Below are 13514 nucleotides of genomic sequence, written 5' to 3' on the forward strand. Positions count from 1 at the left end.
ATTACCCCCATCAGTTACCCACTTGCCTCCAGGAACGGCTGCGACAGGAAATGATCAATCACCAGCAATTACCTCAGGAATGTCTCACCTGTTGGGTCGCTGCACGAGCAGGAGTCCGGCCAAGCGCCAGGATAAAGTGTCTCTCGCATCGTGTGCCCCCCCCCCCCCGGGGGCGGGCGTGGACCGTCCCACTGCGCAACGGGCTCCTTCCTCCAAGGGACAAATGTTTGCTCCACGTTCGTGTCTTTGGACCAATCAGGAGACAGAACCATGAAGAAAACAAAAACACCTTCCTGACACAGGTGTGTGTGTGTGTGTGCGCGCGCGCGTGTCTTCTGGGTGGAGGCGGGAGGAACGCAACGCTGAAACAGCACGCTGTGGCGATCTGATTGGTCTGACGTGTCCAGCTGCTCGAGAGGAGCGTGCACGCGCATTTGTCTCTTACCTGCACGTGAACCCGCTCAGATGAGCTTCAGTCTTTGATTTGATGTAAAGCTCAAAGAAGAAAACATCTGGAGTTTAATATACGTTTAATACATCCACAGAAAGGCTGCATACCTGCAGCCCCCCCACAGAAAGGCTGCCCCCCCCCCCCCCCACAGAGGTAAATGCTCCTAAAACAGAATGTAATCATGTGCAAAGTAGACTAGAAATAGTTCCAATAAAAACAGTGCAGAGCACATTTACGATCTGATCAATAACTTCACTGATCAATAACTTCACTGATCAATAACTTCACTGATCAATAACTTCACTGATTCGTTTGCGTCCCTCAGCTGGAAGTTTAAGACGTTTAACCGGATTGGCTGAGCTGCTCAACGGGAACCAATCACGCTTCAGGGATTAAAACTTTCATTCAAACGTTGTCAGTCATCACGGTGGTCTTCGCCCCCCCCCCCCCCCCCACAGTGGTCTGCGGCCGCCCCCCCCCCACGGTGGTCTTCGGCCGCCCCCCAAGGGAACAAGAGAAAGAGGGACGCCGTCTCAAACCCCACGTTAAGCCACTAGCCCCTCCCACAACGAGGGCGTGACCCTGGGCGTGTCCTTCCCCGTCCTGCTACTTGACGCAGGGGAAGCAGCCGCAGAACATCTGCTTGAAGGGGTTCTTGTTGTCGTGCCGTTTGGCCCGGCCCAGCTTCACCAGCGACTCCTGCAGGTGCTCGTCGGTCTTCTGGACGTTGGTCTGGACGGAGGTCAGCATGGCGCCCTGCTCCTCCACCAGCACGGCGATGCACAGGAAGATCTCGTGGATGCTCTGGATCCGGGACTGCAGGTCCAGCAGCTCCTGGTGGCGCTTCTCGATCTGGAACAGGGCGGAGCGCACCGTCTTGCTCTCGGCCACCACGTTGTCGCTGAAGATGCTGCACTGGCCCGCCTCCATCATCTCCTCCAGCTCCTCCCCCGTCACGTCGCGCCCCACGATCTCCATCTGCCTCTGGATCTGGGCCTTGCAGTTCTCCCGGTGGCTCATCTCGGCCTGGTTGTAGTCGGACATGACGTCCCGGAGGCCGTTGCTCAGGCCGGCGTACTGCGTCCTCGCGATGCGCGTGATGGCGGAGTTCGAGCCGTGCTCCTCCTCCAGATTCTGGATTGTGGCGTCGAATTCCTTGAGGCGCGTCAGCACCCCCTCGGCCCGGGCCTTTATGTCGCCGCCGATGGCGTTGGAGTCCCTTTTGATCGTGCTCATGGTGGTGACGCCCTGCAGCATGCGAGAGTTCTGCTCCCGGAGCCGCCTCACCTCCAGGCGGATGAGCTGCACCTCCCTGCGGATGTCCTGCGCCTGGGAGAAGACCTCCTCCAGATCAGGGCTGCTGCCGAACACCACGGCTTCGTGGGGCAGCTCCTCTTCCAGGTCCACGTTGCTGAAGGAGTCGGAGCCGGCGGACTCCGCGTCCTCCGCGGGCTCCGCGTGGCTGCTGGAGAGTTCCTGCAGGTTGCTCAGTCTGTCCCTCATCGTCCGGCTGCAGAAGAAGCCACATTGAGATGCGATTAGTGATTATCGCTCCGATCTGAAGCCAGCCTGTTCGATTCTCGGCGGTCTAGAAGAACGAGATGTCTGTAAACACGCCCAGAGTTTCGGAGCCGGTTCCTCCTTCCTTCCAGCACCTGCCCAACAGGTTCTCCTGAGGGAGCATAGCTGAAGGTGTCGTGCTCACCGAACTAGTTCTTTCCTCAAACGTGAGACATCATTATCCTCCCAATCAGTTGGACTTTTGCTCTCACCTCAGATTTCGAAGCGTCTTGAAACTCAAAATGAAGCATTTAAAATGTGCTATAAGGACTCTGAGGAGGGGCCTGAGGGGGGGCCTGAGGGGGGGCCTCCTGGGCCTGCTGCTCCAACAGGAACTCTCAGCTATGGATATGAAACAGGAAAGGGCTGCTCCCTTTCATCAGGTTGAGAGAAGAGATTAAAATACACACTCGATACTTACCTGTACTGGTATTTACCTGTATACTGCAGGTACCTACGATTCGGTTAGAATAAATTGTGTACATTTGTTTCAAAGATTGTTTTGAGACGCTCGCTGGGAGGGGACTACCTTAGACAGGAACTCTTACCTGGTTGGACTGGATATCCAGGTACGCTAAATGTACCCTGAACCGTCGGACGGCCGCAGCACCATCGCGTTGTTTGGAGGTTGCCTGCTGCGGGAACAAAGGGCAGCTTCCTCTACAGCCCGGCGCCGTTGTCTGTCCTGTAGCTTTGTCAGGAAGACGCACGCCACGGGACTCGCCGGCGCGTCTCGAGGAATGAAACCCGGTCGGTTTGGCCTGCGCGGTGACGCAGCATGCGTGGAGCGTGGATTGGTTAGGAGGACAGAGTGTGGGCAGATGGATGTACAAATCAGGTCTCTCTCGCTCTCTCTCTCTCTCTCTCTCTCTCTCTCTCCTTGTACTGCCTTACTTATATTGTATATTGTTTTCTTTTACACTTTTAATTGCATTCATTAATTTGTTCATTTCTAAATACACTTAAATGTTTTTGTGTCTATTTTCAGCTACACTTATTTTAACCCCCTTTATATTTCTGTATTTTTTTGTAATTTTGTAATTTTCATTAATTTGTCATTTAATTTATTTCTGGGTTTTTAACTTCCGTTGTTTCGCCTGTGTATTTATCCTGCTGTATTCCCGATCCATTTTGTCCTTTATGCTGTATTTCCACACGCCTGTTGTTGGGCTTTGTTTAAATGTATGTCTTTGAAGTTCAACAGTTTATCAATCACTAAGGTACATGTTATTGTGTCGCCAGCCCATCATACACTACGACCAATTTGGAATAATCAATCAAAAAGCTCAACGGTTTCTGCTAGAGCATAAAGCCACATCACATTTTTAGATTCAGAATAATGAGATTTGGGTTTTTCCCAAATAAAAAAAAAAGACTTGTGGCTTTGAAGTCAGAGTAACGTTGCATTAAGCGACGATGGAATTTAAGATTACGCATATATTATCTGACCTTCTCTCCTTGTATCTTCCTGCATGCAATGAGGCGCATGATTTATGAAGACTAATAAAGGAGGAACATATCGAACGTAAATAACATAGACCCCGTTGTCTTCAAAGGACATTAGAAGCATTTTTGGGAGGCGTTTTGAAGAAGAAATCGGCCAAACCTACCAAAAGGGAAGAGACATTCTTTAAAGGCCCCATATTCTGCCCTAAATCTAGAAGTTAACGTCCCTCATTTCTGTCTCTAACAGATGCTGCAGGACAGCGTCCCTCATTTCTGTCTCAAACAGATGCTGCAGGACAGCGTCCCTCATTTCTGTCTCAAACAGATGCTGCAGGACAGCGTCCCTCATTTCTGTCTCAGACAGATGCTGCAGGACAGCGTCCCTCATTTCTGTCTCTAACAGATGCTGCAGGACAGCGTCCCTCATTTCTGTCTCAAACAGATGCTGCAGGACAGCGTCCCTCATTTCTGTCTCTAACAGATGCTGCAGGACAGCGTCCCTCATTTCTGTCTCAAACAGATGCTGCAGGACAGCGTCCCTCATTTCTGTCTCAAACGGATGCTGCAGGACAGCGTCCCTCATTTCTGTCTCAAACAGATGCTGCAGGACAGCGTCCCTCTTTTCTGTCTCAAACAGATGCTGCAGGACAGCGTCCCTCATTTCTGTCTCAAACAGATGCTGCAGGACAGCGTCCCTCGTTTCTGTATCAAACAGATGCTGCAGGACAGCGTCCCTCGTTTCTGTATCAAACAGATGCTGCAGGACAGCGTCCCTCATTTCTGTATCAAACAGATGCTGCAGGACAGCGTCCCTCGTTTCTGTCTCAAACAGATGCTGCAGGACAGCGTCCCTCATTTCTGTCTCAAACAGATGCTGCAGGACAGCGTCCCTCCTTTCTGTCTCAAACAGATGCTCCAGGACAGCGTCCCTCATTTCTGTCTCAAACAGATGCTGCAGGACAGCGTCCCTCATTTCTGTCTCAAACAGATGCTGCAGGACAGCGTCCCTCATTTCTGTCTCAAACAGATGCTGCAGGACAGCGTCCCTCGTTTCTGTCTCAGACAGATGCTCCAGGACAGCGTCCCTCTTTTCTGTCTCAAACAGATGCTGCAGGACAGCGTCCCTCATTTCTGTCTCAAACAGATGCTGCAGGACAGCGTCCCTCGTTTCTGTATCAAACAGATGCTGCAGGACAGCGTCCCTCTTTTCTGTCTCAAACAGATGCTGCAGGACAGCGTCCCTCATTTCTGTCTCAAACAGATGCTGCAGGACAGCGTCCCTCTTTTCTGTCTCAAACAGATGCTGCAGGACAGCGTCCCTCATTTCTGTCTCAAACAGATGCTGCAGGACAGCGTCCCTCATTTCTGTCTCAAACAGATGCTGCAGGACAGCGTCCCTCTTTTCTGTCTCAAACAGATGCTGCAGGACAGCGTCCCTCGTTTCTGTCTCAAACATAGCGTGCACGCAATGTGCATGCATGTGCACGTCCTCGTAGGGTGGTGATGATGATGATGAATATATTTATTAGATAGAATGTTAGAGTACAAGTACAGTCACACAGTAGCATGTATTACAGTACAAATAACGTCAAACATCCTGTCTAAGAGGAGCATTTCAAAAAAGCCCTTGCGGGCTTGTTTCCGTTGAAAGTCCTTCGTACATAAATCATCCACAAAAAACAATACAAATAACAATACAAATAAAAATAAATCCAATATTAAATTACGCAATTGATGCAACGTAACATTAGAAAGACAAAATAAAATGTTATTACACTGCCAGTGCAAACTAACAATAAATCTAAAATAAATTACACCACTGATGCGAAATGACAATAAATAACTTACATAAATTACAATAAATTACTAAAGCAATTAATACGTGCAACATAGGTGGACAAAAAAAAAAGGAGGGGGGGTTTGACCCGGAGAGAGTCGTGATGACTATCTCCGTTTCTGTCCCCCTGAAAGGTGTATTTTTAGGGCCTTTTTGAAGGAGGCCAAAGAGGTGCATGTTTTGAGGGCGGGAGTCAATCCGTTCCACCCTTGGGGGGCAGTATTGTAGAAAGATGATTTACCCATGTTAGTCCTGTAGGAGGGGGTAATCAGGTTGTTGTTTGAGCTCCCTCTAGTGTTGTGGCTGTGGGTGTTACTAAATCTGTGGAGGTGTTTTGTCAGGTATGCAGGGATTGAGGGGACTGAGGGCAGAGCTGCATTGACTATTTTAAATGCCAATCCCATTTTGAGTTGTTTAACCCTGTCTTCTACCCTGAGCCATTTTAGGCTAGCAAAATGTCCAGGAAGAAGGTGGGTCATGGGCCCCGGATTGAGGAGTAGCCCAATCAGTTTGTTTTGGGAGGTTTGGAGCCTGGTTTTCAGGGACACTTTGATGTTTGAATACCAGGAGGTGCTAGCATAGTCAAAGAGGGGCTGAACGAGGGCTGCAGCAAGCGTCCGGAGACAAAAGGAGACATTCTGCCCAAAAATCTTGTTCTCTGATTGACTTTTTTGATCACCTTAGTTGCCATACTACAGGTAGACAGGTATTTGTCAAGAACACAGCCCAAATAGGTAATCTCTTCTTTGCTGGAGATGACTGTATTATCGACTGTGACCTTGAAATCATTAACATTTATCTCACGCAGAGAGTGAGATAGTCACTCTCTGAGTCAGAGATTTCCTCCAGAAGCGTTTCTGTTCTTGATTACAGAACTATTGACTATTGATTGACCGGATGCTTTATCTACCTGTTTGACCCGAACGCACCGGAAGTGCAGGAACATGGGAAAGTGAGTTTTCCACAATGTGGGACCTTTAATTGATTAAACATTGAACTCTAACGAGGATAGCAACATTCCGGTCCCTACTTGGCTTTTCACACGTTTAAATATTGATCATCTTTCCTGTACACAATCACACATTTTGGATGAAACAAAGGTTTTGATGAAATTGAAGCTTCTATGGATCCATATTTTTAGACATATTTGTAAGAGGGTTCACTAAAGACTATTTAATGTCGCAGTTATTTCCTGTTCGGGCTTTAAGGATCGGACTCTGAATGTTCCGACGGCCCCTGAAGGCGGCATCGTTCCATCTCGTGCCGCCACTTGAAGCGTTTCTGTTCCTGCGGCTCCTCGCTCGTGCACGAGGCTCGGAACGCCGTGCGCGCTGCTGAAGCTTTAGAAAGTGGCCATGAAGTTGTGTTTGGCTCGCAGCGCCTGTCGCGGTTTGCGCGCACCCGCACCCCGGCAGGGTCGCGGGTTCGGCGGGGTTCGACCCTCCAGCAGCGCGATGCTCGTCCGAGCAGCGAGCGCTGCCCGCAGCGCCACCGCGAGCAGCCCCCCGAAGGCGGAGCAGACCCGAAAGGCTGAAGGCGCGTTCGGGTGAGAACTACACGTGCACGCCGAAACTTGCGTTGATTGTTGCTGCTGCACAGTGACGTCATCTAAAGTGTGAAATGTCTTTATCCTGAGATGAGCTCTTCACGTGCGTGATGACGCAACCGAGCCTGAGATCACGTGTTAACGGAGCCTTCCTGCGTGACACGCGCGTTAAATCATCGTTAGCGGGTTTCCGGTTGCTTTGTACACAGCTGGTATTGCCGTGTGTGTGTGTGTGCGGGTGTGTGTGTGTGTGTGTGTGTGTGTGTGTGTGTGTGTGTGCGTGAGTGCGTGCGTGCGTGCGTGAGTGAGTGAGTGTCTGTGATGAACTGGCGGCTAGTCCAGGGTGTGCCCCACCTCGCCAAGCGGACCGATCGGATCCTCTCTATTGGACCGATCGGATCCTCTCTATTGGACCGATCGGATCCTCTCTATTGGACCGATCGGATCCTCTCTATTGGACCGATCGGATCCTCTTTATTGGACCGATCGGATCCTCTCTAGGGGACCGATCGGATCCTCCCTAGCGGACCGATCGGATCCTCTCTAGGGGACCGATCGGATCCTCCCTATTGGACCGATCGGATCCTCCCTATTGGACCGATCGGATCCTCCCTATTGGACCGATCGGATCCTCTCTATTGGACCGATCGGATCCTCCCTATTGGACCGGTCGGATCCTCCCTATTGGACCGATCGGTTCCCCTCTATTGGACCGATCGGATCCTCCCTATTGGACCGATCGGATCCTCTCTGGGTTTGATCCAACACGTTTCTTTCTACCTCCAGGGCGGCGCTCCAGAGGATCCAGGAGGCGATGGTGGATCTGCAGAGACGGGGTCCAGCGGTAGAACCGCTGCTCGCTGTGGTCCAGGTGATGATGGTGATGATGATGATGATGATGAGTATGGATGATGGGCTCCTTCAGTGTCCTGCTTTTGTCTCAAAGGCCGGTGAAGACGACGGCGTGATGAAGAGGACGATGACGGGAATGGTGACCTCCATTTAGTTTTTCTCCTTTCTCATTCTGCACACGTTGTTCAAACATCAAACAGAAGTTCTGCTCTCCGGTTCACAGCTGGGATTGAGCGTCGCTCGGATCTCTCTGGCCCAGGAGTGCAGCGAGGACCAGGTGAGTGGTTCCTCCCGAGTGCCTTTGAGCAAGTTCATTCGGTCAGGGCGTGGTGCAGCTTCTACTTTGATTCCATTGTAATGAGAAAGCCCCTCCCCCGTTAAGTCCTCGCTCTGCTTTGATCTTCTCAAGCCGTTCTCATCTGGTTCTCATGCAGGTCGTGGAGGAGGTGCTGAGGCTGAATGAGAACCGCAGGGTGCACGGCGTCTCCCTCCGCCTCCCTGCTGCTCTGCTGACCAGCCGCGTGCTCAACGCTCTCTGCCCCGAGAAGGACGTCGACGGGTAAATAATCACGGGGTATTTATCTCAGGGGGTAAAGAGATTCATCTCTGGGGGTAAATGGATTCATCTCTGGGGGTAAATAGATTCATCTCTGGGGGTACATGTATTTACTCGCGTGGAGGTACATGTATTTACTCGCGTGGAGGTACATGTATTTACTCGCGTGGGGGTACATGTATTTACTCGCGTGGAGGTACATGTATTTACTCGCGTGGGGGTACATGTATTTACTCGCGTGGAGGTACATGTATTTACTCGCGTGGGGGTACATGTATTTACTCGTGTGGAGGTACATGTATTTACTCGCGTGGAGGTACATGTATTTACTCGCGTGGAGGTACATGTATTTACTCGCGTGGGGGTACATGTATTTACTCGCGTGGAGGTACATGTATTTACTCGCGTGGGGGTACATGTATTTACTCGCGTGGGGGTACATGTATTTACTCGCGTGGAGGTACATGTATTTACTCGCGTGGGGGTACATGTATTTACTCGCGTGGGGGTACATGTATTTACTCGCGTGGGGGTACATGTATTTACTCGCGTGGAGGTACATGTATTTACTCGCGTGGGGGTACATGTATTTACTCGTGTGGAGGTACATGTATTTACTCGCGTGGAGGTACATGTATTTACTCGCGTGGAGGTACATGTATTTACTCGCGTGGGGGTACATGTATTTACTCGCGTGGAGGTACATGTATTTACTCGCGTGGAGGTACATGTATTTACTCGCGTGGGGGTACATGTATTTACTCGCGTGGAGGTACATGTATTTACTCGCGTGGAGGTACATGTATTTACTCGCGTGGGGGTACATGTATTTACTCGCGTGGGGGTACATGTATTTACTCGCGTGGAGGTACATGTATTTACTCGCGTGGAGGTACATGTATTTACTCGCGTGGGGGTACATGTATTTACTCGCGTGGAGGTACATGTATTTACTCGCGTGGAGGTACATGTATTTACTCGCGTGGGGGTACATGTATTTACTCGCGTGGGGGTACATGTATTTACTCGCGTGGGGGTACATGTATTTACTCGCGTGGAGGTACATGTATTTACTCGCGTGGGGGTACATGTATTTACTCGCGTGGGGGTACATGTATTTACTCGCGTGGGGGTACATGTATTTACTCGCGTGGGGGTACATGTATTTACTCGCGTGGGGGTACATGTATTTACTCGCGTGGGGGTACATGTATTTACTCGCGTGGGGGTACATGTATTTACTCGCGTGGAGGTACATGTATTTACTCGCGTGGGGGTACATGTATTTACTCGCGTGGGGGTACATGTATTTACTCGCGTGGAGGTACATGTATTTACTCGCGTGGGGGTACATGTATTTACTCGCGTGGGGGTACATGTATTTACTCGCGTGGAGGTACATGTATTTACTCGCGTGGGGGTACATGTATTTACTCGCGTGGAGGTACATGTATTTACTCGCGTGGAGGTACATGTATTTACTCGCGTGGGGGTACATGTATTTACTCGCGTGGGGGTACATGTATTTACTCGCGTGGGGGTACATGTATTTACTCGCGTGGAGGTACATGTATTTACTCGCGTGGGGGTACATGTATTTACTCGCGTGGGGGTACATGTATTTACTCGCGTGGAGGTACATGTATTTACTCGCGTGGGGGTACATGTATTTACTCGCGTGGGGGTACATGTATTTACTCGCGTGGGGGTACATGTATTTACTCGCGTGGGGGTACATGTATTTACTCGCGTGGGGGTACATGTATTTACTCGCGTGGGGGTACATGTATTTACTCGCGTGGGGGTACATGTATTTACTCGCGTGGAGGTACATGTATTTACTCGCGTGGAGGTACATGTATTTACTCGCGTGGGGGTACATGTATTTACTCGCGTGGAGGTACATGTATTTACTCGCGTGGGGGTACATGTATTTACTCGCGTGGAGGTACATGTATTTACTCGCGTGGGGGTACATGTATTTACTCGCGTGGGGGTACATGTATTTACTCGCGTGGGGGTACATGTATTTACTCGCGTGGGGGTACATGTATTTACTCGCGTGGGGGTACATGTATTTACTCGCGTGGGGGTACATGTATTTACTCGCGTGGGGGTACATGTATTTACTCGCGTGGGGGTACATGTATTTACTCGCGTGGGGGTACATGTATTTACTCGCGTGGGGGTACATGTATTTACTCGCGTGGGGGTACATGTATTTACTCGCGTGGTGGTACATGCATTTACTCGCGTGGGGGTACATGCATTTACTCGCGTGGGGGTACATGCATTTACTCGCGTGGGGGTACATGCATTTACTCGCGTGGGGGTACATGTATTTACTCGCGTGGAGGTACATGTATTTACTCGCGTGGGGGTACATGTATTTACTCGCGTGGGGGTACATGTATTTACTCGCGTGGGGGTACATGTATTTACTCGCGTGGGGGTACATGTATTTACTCGCGTGGAGGTACATGTATTTACTCGCGTGGGGGTACATGTATTTACTCGCGTGGAGGTACATGTATTTACTCGCGTGGGGGTACATGTATTTACTCGCGTGGGGTACATGTATTTACTCGCGTGGGGGTACATGTATTTACTCGCGTGGAGGTACATGTATTTACTCGCGTGGGGGTACATGTATTTACTCGCGTGGGGGTACATGTATTTACTCGCGTGGGGGTACATGTATTTACTCGCGTGGGGGTACATGTATTTACTCGCGTGGGGGTACATGTATTTACTCGCGTGGGGGTACATGTATTTACTCGCGTGGGGGTACATGTATTTACTCGCGTGGAGGTACATGTATTTACTCGCGTGGGGGTACATGTATTTACTCGCGTGGGGGTACATGTATTTACTCGCGTGGGGGTACATGTATTTACTCGCGTGGGGGTACATGTATTTACTCGCGTGGGGGTACATGTATTTACTCGCGTGGGGGTACATGTATTTACTCGCGTGGGGGTACATGTATTTACTCGCGTGGGGGTACATGTATTTACTCGCGTGGAGGTACATGTATTTACTCGCGTGGGGGTACATGTATTTACTCGCGTGGGGGTACATGTATTTACTCGCGTGGGGGTACATGTATTTACTCGCGTGGGGGTACATGTATTTACTCGCGTGGGGGTACATGTATTTACTCGCGTGGGGGTACATGTATTTACTCGCGTGGGGGTACATGTATTTACTCGCGTGGGGGTACATGTATTTACTCGCGTGGGGGTACATGTATTTACTCGCGTGGGGGTACATGTATTTACTCGCGTGGGGGTACATGTATTTACTCGCGTGGGGGTACATGTATTTACTCGCGTGGGGGTACATGTATTTACTCGCGTGGGGGTACATGTATTTACTCGCGTGGGGGTACATGTATTTACTCGCGTGGGGGTACATGTATTTACTCGCGTGGGGGTACATGTATTTACTCGCGTGGGGGTACATGTATTTACTCGCGTGGGGGTACATGTATTTACTCGCGTGGGGGTACATGTATTTACTCGCGTGGGGGTACATGTATTTACTCGCGTGGGGGTACATGTATTTACTCGCGTGGGGGTACATGTATTTACTCGCGTGGAGGTACATGTATTTACTCGCGTGGGGGTACATGTATTTACTCGCGTGGAGGTACATGTATTTACTCGCGTGGAGGTACATGTATTTACTCGCGTGGAGGTACATGTATTTACTCGCGTGGGGGTACATGTATTTACTCGCGTGGAGGTTGTTAGAGATAAAGTCTCTAACATTGTTGTAATAATTTTCAAACGCATCGAAATGAATCAGGCATAAGCAGGGATGCTTTTTCTCTGGCGCAGCCAAGACCAAACGGTCTGGCGCGCTGCTTAAAACCAACTCCGTTCCGCTTTCTGGAACCTGTTTATTTATCACCTTCGTAGCTCCACCTCTTGACCCAGTGACATCACAATACCTTTAGGGCACAAACATCGCTGCCCACCAGATGGGACTGTTCTTCACCTAACGTTTACATTACAATGAAAATTAGCAAATTAACCCTATCATTCCCTCCTGTATTTTCATTGTAAAACTGTAACATTCTTCTGGTTTCTACAAAACATTCAGTGTTAACTAAACATGCTTGAACTAAACTATCAGAAAACAATCACAGAACAAAATCAATACAATCAAAATCAATACCTGAGTTATTACATTCATGATCTGAGTTCTTACATTCAAGATCTGACCTGAATCAGGGAGGAAGGCGAAAAACCCGTAGTTTGCAGATTCCATCTTCATATAGCATACATCTTTCAAACGGGAAAATTCCTTCCACAATCCAGCTGCACCTGCGATTATCTTAACGACCCCCAATTCAGGCATTTTAACAATCCTCCTAATACAATGTCAAACATCTCATTCATCGTCAACAAGGAAAACAAACATGAAAAAAACATAAAATCAAATCAGTACAAAAACAATCAACATTCATTTCCACAATCTAAATGTTACTGTCAAACCCTTTATTCACAAATCCTACGTTAGAGCATTACGGATATTTCTCCTAGTTTGAATTACTTTAATATTTTACCAGCATTATCTTCTCTACACTGAAATTTGAAAACAGTGACATGATTATTTTATCTTTATTGCTCCAAAGTTTTAACACATCTGGAACATTCTGAACTCTAAATTAAATTATTACAATGTCTATATTATGGGTGGAGAACATGACTAATAGTTGAATAACTTTTACTGTCACTCTAATTTTGCTACATTTACTTACTCTAATGTTAACAATATCAAAAGTCATATGCCTATAAACCTTTACGTTGTTGTAGACTTATTACTTCTATTTTAGTATAATTGTTAACCTATCTTTCTATTAATTTTATGCCTATTGGAATATCAACAAATAGCAATTGTTTAGTTAAATTTAGTTTATGAATTTAAATCTACATCCTGCTCATTAGTGTTATTTGATCTATTTTAGGATTCTAATTGCATCGTACGCTTCTCCACTTAATCATAAATTACTGACAGTTGCAATTAATATAGTATAACGATACCAGGTGTTGGTTAACTATTCCTATGAAACTCTCCTAATCTGCATAGATTACTTTATGACGTTCTTCTAGTCACACATCTCTAGACAAAGATTCAAACAGATTACACTTTGGAATATGCAAACTGTTCTCGGTGTTAAGTCAGTCTCGTTCTCGTCGTTCCTTGTCCATCAGCAAATCTTCTTGCAAGTGATTCAGCTTCACTGTCAGTGTTCTTG

General features: G+C 48.5%; 2 protein-coding genes across 2 annotated transcripts in view; one reads left to right on the top strand and one right to left on the bottom strand.

The window, feature by feature from the left end:
* Nucleotides 1-940: 940 nt before the first annotated feature.
* stx11b.1 (syntaxin 11b, tandem duplicate 1) lies at nucleotides 941-2692 on the bottom strand. Its single transcript, XM_068753954.1, has 2 exons — nucleotides 2560-2692; nucleotides 941-1961 (listed from the first exon to the last, which is right to left on the bottom strand). The coding sequence occupies exon 2, from the start codon at nucleotides 1952-1954 to the stop codon at nucleotides 1058-1060; it is 897 nt and encodes a 298-aa protein (XP_068610055.1). The 5' UTR covers nucleotides 1955-1961; nucleotides 2560-2692; the 3' UTR covers nucleotides 941-1057.
* A 3957-nt stretch (nucleotides 2693-6649) lies between these two features.
* The window catches only part of mthfd1l (methylenetetrahydrofolate dehydrogenase (NADP+ dependent) 1 like), a 35904-nt gene continuing 29039 nt past the window's right edge, over nucleotides 6650-13514 (top strand). The window contains exons 1-5 of the mRNA XM_068754151.1: nucleotides 6650-6840; nucleotides 7627-7711; nucleotides 7787-7831; nucleotides 7916-7969; nucleotides 8127-8251. Coding sequence (XP_068610252.1) covers nucleotides 6650-6840; nucleotides 7627-7711; nucleotides 7787-7831; nucleotides 7916-7969; nucleotides 8127-8251 — 500 coding nt within the window. The remainder of the gene's footprint in view (nucleotides 6841-7626; nucleotides 7712-7786; nucleotides 7832-7915; nucleotides 7970-8126; nucleotides 8252-13514) is intronic.

The sequence above is a fragment of the Brachionichthys hirsutus genome, chromosome 20, assembly GCF_040956055.1.
Source record: "Brachionichthys hirsutus isolate HB-005 chromosome 20, CSIRO-AGI_Bhir_v1, whole genome shotgun sequence".
NCBI classification, from domain to species: domain Eukaryota; kingdom Metazoa; phylum Chordata; class Actinopteri; order Lophiiformes; family Brachionichthyidae; genus Brachionichthys; species Brachionichthys hirsutus.